General features: G+C 38.3%; 1 protein-coding gene across 8 annotated transcripts in view; it reads left to right on the forward strand.

The window, feature by feature from the left end:
- The window catches only part of CAST (calpastatin), a 145220-nt gene that overhangs the window by 13137 nt on the left and 126462 nt on the right, over positions 1-5621 (forward strand). For all 8 annotated transcript variants that reach the window (XM_014543997.1, XM_014543993.1, XM_014543994.1 and 5 more), the window contains exon 2: positions 2872-2934. In XM_014543997.1, coding sequence (XP_014399483.1) covers positions 2872-2934 — 63 coding nt within the window. The remainder of the gene's footprint in view (positions 1-2871; positions 2935-5621) is intronic.

The raw sequence follows: 5621 nt of genomic DNA on the forward strand, positions 1-5621 counted from the left end.
CTCCCTGCTGGTAAGTGGACATCCCCCAAGGGCTCCTGGGCTGCCAGAGGGATGTCTGGCTGCCAGCTTAGGCCTGATCCCCCAGGGAGTGGGCCTAAGTCAGCAGGTGGACATCCCCCAAGGGGTCCCAGACTGAGAGAGGGCACAGGCAGGGCTGAGGGACTCCCCCGAGTGCACAAATTTTTGTGCACCGGGATATATATATATAAAATAGGCCAAGTTGACTCACGCACGCCCAATACATATAAAGCTCTGGCTGGCGCCAATCACAGGCGTGTGTTTCAATCTGTCATTGTAGATCGTGAATTTGGTTGACATTTCTATTATAGAGAAAGGGCAAATAGTGATATTAAAATATTTCTTCTGATTTCTTTTCAATGTGCACGAATCCGTGCACTGGAACTCTAGTTTTATAACAAAAAGCTAGGTTAAAAAAATAGAAAATGGAAAAATACCATACATACAGTTCCTAAAATTTTTGCCACTTGTTTATGTGATTTTTATTTGTCATTATGCTTTTGAATATTATAAAAAAGCTTCCTATTGAGAGCAAATACTTCTTTTGAAATGACAAAATACCAATTCTTAAAATCCAATGAAAGCATGTAACTGATATTGTTGCTTAATCTGGAGAACTGCAACTTTGAAACACCATCAGGAAACAACTTTTTAAAAATTTCTAAAGAAAAATATCTGAATACCAATAGAGAGAAAAAGCTGTACATTTACTGTGGGGTAATAAGTCATAACATATTTGCTACATGAGTAGAAAGCAGATTGAGCCCTTGTGGAGAACATGGAACCTTGCACTGACTAGAGCAAATTGCCTCTTTATTTGTAAAATGGAATAATAATACCTCCTGGCAAGTAAATGAGACGCTCTAGGCCAGTGATGGCGAACCTATGACACGCGTGTCAGAGGTGACACGCGAACTCATTTTTTTGGTTGATTTTTCTTTGTTAAATGGCATTTAAATATATAAAATAAATATCAAAAATATACATCTTTGTTTTACTATGGTTGCAAATGTCAAAAAATTTCTATATGTGACACGGCACCAGAGTTAAGTTAGGGTTTTTCAAAATGCTGACACGCCGAGCTCAAAAGGTTCGCCATCACTGCTCTAGGCAGTGTGTTCAGTAAAATAGTGGATACTGTTGTGTTATTACCTATATCTAATCTGACAAAGACATGGAATTGGAGATCATAAATGAATGTGATATCATGGCTCTAAACGACCAGTTCTGGAAGGAGACAGACTGAGTAAATTTCTATCTGTCCCTCTTGAATTCTGTCTCCAAGTGCCAAAGAATTCTTCCCCCTAGTCTGGCCTTTAGGAATCTTTATTCTAAAACTTACCAATTCCCACCTTGCTGTGGTGCATATGGGCTTTTAAGTGGTGCCCCCCCCCCCCAAGATTTATTAACTACTCAGTACTGATTGCTCTCAACTGTGGACAAGCAAATTCCTGACCAGGACATGTGGGTAAGACGAGCCCTGTGTAGAGGGCTTCATTCACAGGCTAGTGCAGCAGCCTGCTTTTCTGTGGATTCCACTCACCAACTCATGAGAGCTTGTCATATGGGGAAGAACTTTCCATTCACGGAAGTGATTTCTTCAGTCTTTCATACAAAAATGCCCATGTGTTGGGCATACCTTGGCCTTTTTTTTTAATTTTACTAATATATCTGTTGATATGATTAAAGGAAATAGTATTCTATCTTGTTTGTATAATGACAACAGATTTTAAGTCAGAAGACTTGCTTTGTAAAATTTTCCCATTTGTTAGGTGCCTGTCCTTATGAAAAACACAGCAATTGACTCTTATTCTTAGTATTTTATCCACAAAATCATATGAGCCTCTTTTATTGTCAAATAAGAATGTATCTGAAAGTGCCATGTAAATAATAAAGAATGATATAATTATCATTACTATTGCAACTCTTCTTAATCTGACTAATTTCAATTACCTACATATCATGTTATGATTCTGCTCTAGGGAATTAATAGAATTTTATATTTTGGTTGAACTGAAGGTAATTGTGATTGAACCCAATGATGAGCTTTTTTTAAAAAAAATATTTAGGCCCCTCTTTCCCACTTTTTTGAACATCCCACAGTGTGCAAAAATGAAATAATTCTTTGTACTCTCTTTTCAGGAATATGTAATTTTCAGTTTTCAAAAAAAAATCAATAAACTTTATAGCTTATTTTACCTTAGTATCAAAACAAATGAGCCTGTAAGCTACTTGAAACTTTTATGTACCATACAAATACTTGCATTCACCCTCAGTGTTCTAGTGAGAAAAATAATTCTGTTTCTGGATATTATGAACTTCTAAAGCCATAGTGAGTGGAAGTTGCAGGTGTGGTCTTGCCACTTCAGGGTTTCTCTCTCTGAACTGGTGAATACTTAGAAGAGCTGTAGGGAATTCCAAGAGCCATCGAAGTGATGGTTGACTGGGAAGATCTGGTCCTCCCTCCTGTCCATGCTGACTGAGGCTCAGGTATGGCTTCACCCTCAGCGTGACCCTCAGACATCTCATCTCCCTAAAGAACCAGACGTCTCCCACACTGGCAATTTGGCATTTTGTAGGAGATGAGATGCCACCTTAGCATCGCCATCAGGTCTGTGTCTGGTTAATTACAGACTGACTTTCTACACCCCAAATGCATGTCTGTAGTTCCCTTGAGTTTTGAAACCACCCACATCAGTGGGTATAGAATTATCAACATTCCCAGGAGGAAGATTAAAGGGGTCCTTGTTCTTAACAGTCTATATATTTAGCCCTTTGGGATTAAAGTCACTATTATATTACCTTGTATCACCTCCCTCTATTAAACATTATCTTTTTTTTTTTTTTTTACAGCATGTCTATGAAAAAGACAGTGGATCGCCTTCCAGGTCAGGAGAAAAGAAAGGAGCAGATGAGGTAATTCCACAATACTGGGTTTTCATTTTCTCTTGCTTTTAAATTGTGAATTCTTCCTTGAAACAAATAATGAGGTAGCAAAGAGTTCCTAAAATTGCCAAATTTAGTTTTAACTAAATTTAATTCAAGAATATAAATGGAAATCATTAAAAAATAAAATGCTTGCCCTGGCTTGTGTTGCTCATTGGTTAGAGTGTTGGCCCACACACCAAAAGGTCGCAGGTTCGATATGGGTTCACTCCTCGCTCTCGATTGTGGTGCATGCAGTAGGCTCCCAGTGGATGTGTCTCTCTCACATTGATGTTTCTCTCTCTCTTTCTCCCTCTCCCTTCCTTCCTCCCTCCCTTCACTCTCTCTGAAAAGCAGTGGGGGAAAAAATATCCTCATGTGAGAATTAACAATAAAGTAAATGCTCCTGGAGAAAGAACCTTTAGAAAAAGAACTAAATTATTTAGGGTATTTTTCCCATAGGAATTGGTGAATCTTAAATGTTCTGTTGTGAACATGGCAGATTGAGAGGGGAAACCAAATGCTGCAGCGGAAAAGGAAATCTTTTTATTTTATTTTATTTTTCAGTTATAGTTTACATTCTGAAAACTATATAGTTTGCATTCTGAAAATAATGCAATATTATTTTGCATTAGTTTCAGGTGTACAGCATGGTGGTGAGACCATTATATATATTTTACAAAGTGATCCCCCCGATATTTCAAGTACCCACCTGGCACCATACATAATCAATACAATATTATTGACTATATTCCTTATGCTGTACTTCACATCCCAGTGACTATTCTGTAGCTGCCAATCTGTACTTCTCAATCCTTTCACCTTTTTCACGCAGCCCCCAACTCCCCTCCCCTCTCCAGCCATCAGTCTGTTCTCTGTATCTGAGTCTGTTTCCATTATTTTTCAGTTATAGTTTACATTCTGAAAACTATATAGTTTGCATTCTGAAAATAATGCAATATTATTTTGCATTAGTTTCAGGTGTACAGCATGGTGGTGAGATCATTATATATATTTTACAAAGTGATCCCCCTGATATTTCAAGTGCCCACCTGGCACTATACATAATCAATACAATATTATTGACTATATTCCTTATGCTGTACTTCACATCCCAGTGACTATTCTGTAGCTGCCAATCTGTACTTCTCAATCCTTTCACCTTTTTCACTCAGACCCCAACTCCCCTCCCCTCTGCAGCCATCAGTCTGTTCTCTGTATCTGAGTCTGTTTCCATTTTGTTTGTTTATATTGTTCTTTAGATTTCACGTGAGGAAATCTTTTTAAGATTAGAGTGCACCGTGAAAGGAGGACAGTGATGGCCTGGATTAACCAGTCATTCAAGTTCCTAAACAAAAGGAAGAGAGAAAGAACTATTTTTACTTGGAGTCATTCTGTGGAAGTGCTAGTAAAACCAAACCTCCCCACTTTGAGATGGGTTTCTGTGAGCCTGTGAGTGTCTCCTTTCAGTGAGGATGCGCCATTGTGTGCACCGTCAGCACTGGCCTGCAGCTCCATGGGAAGGTCATGAGAGAGTGCTGGCCTTCAAAAGGGCACTGGACTTGCCTCCCTTTTGCTGCTTTTTACCTTTTAAATCTCAATAGGTATACTCATCTTCATTCAATAGAAATTGATTTCATTCCAACTTGCTAAATAGCTCCTGAAAAGGATGTGCAAAGTTAGAAAAGCACGAAGCGATCATTTTATTTTTCTCTATTTTATCAACATGTTTACAGAAAGTTCGCTCCTCTTTCTGTTTATTTTCTGCACTTTTGAAATACTCAATATATTCCATATGTAAGGAGGACATAACGGCTAGAACCAGCCAGGAATTATATGCACTAAGGTTTACTCCTTTGCTTTCTACTACCCATGAGAATATAATTTAGATTATTTCTTACTAAGAAAATTTGCAGTAAATTTTTGTAACCATAGAAGGCAAATGTTTTTTGAAAGAGAAAAAGTAAAATGTTATCAAGCTTTTTACCTGCTTCTTGGTTAAATTATTAAAAAATAAATTTTCATATGAAGATCTCATTTTTTCTCTTTACAAGCATGAAAATCTATATAATATTATTCAGTTCCCTTATTGATCTTACTCTTAAAATATATTCCTAGATAAGTTTTCTATGAAATAATGTTCTTTTTAAAAAAAATGATTTTAAAAAGGGAGAAAGAGGGAGAAGAAGGGAAAGAGAAAAAGAGAGGATGGAACTTGCATGTGAAAGAGATACATCAACTGGTTGCCTCCCGTATGTGCCCTGACCAGGGATCAAACCCATAACCTAGGTATATGCCCTGATCAGGAATCAAACTGTCGACCTTTTGGTGCACTGGATGACACTCCAACCAACTGAGCTGTACTGGCCAGGGCAGAGGGTATGAATTTTTAAAGAATTTAATAAATAGTTCAAAATTGCTTTCCAGAAAATGTTAAATAATTATTGTAAATAAAATATGCATGTGAATTTAAGTAACTAAATTTATTAACATAGTAAATGCCTGGTGTATGAAATTCATGCACGGGTAGGGTCCCTAGGCCTGGCTGGTCGATCTGTGGGGTGACCAGCAGGGCAACTGGGGGGTCCCCGCTGGCACCTGCCTTGGCTGGCCCAGTGCTGCCCGTTCACTGGCCCCACCCACTGCCGCCACTGGCACCCACCTTGGCTGGCCTGGGG

Source organism: Myotis brandtii, unplaced genomic scaffold (genome assembly GCF_000412655.1).
Source record: "Myotis brandtii unplaced genomic scaffold, ASM41265v1 scaffold344, whole genome shotgun sequence".
Taxonomy (NCBI): Eukaryota; Metazoa; Chordata; class Mammalia; order Chiroptera; family Vespertilionidae; genus Myotis; species Myotis brandtii.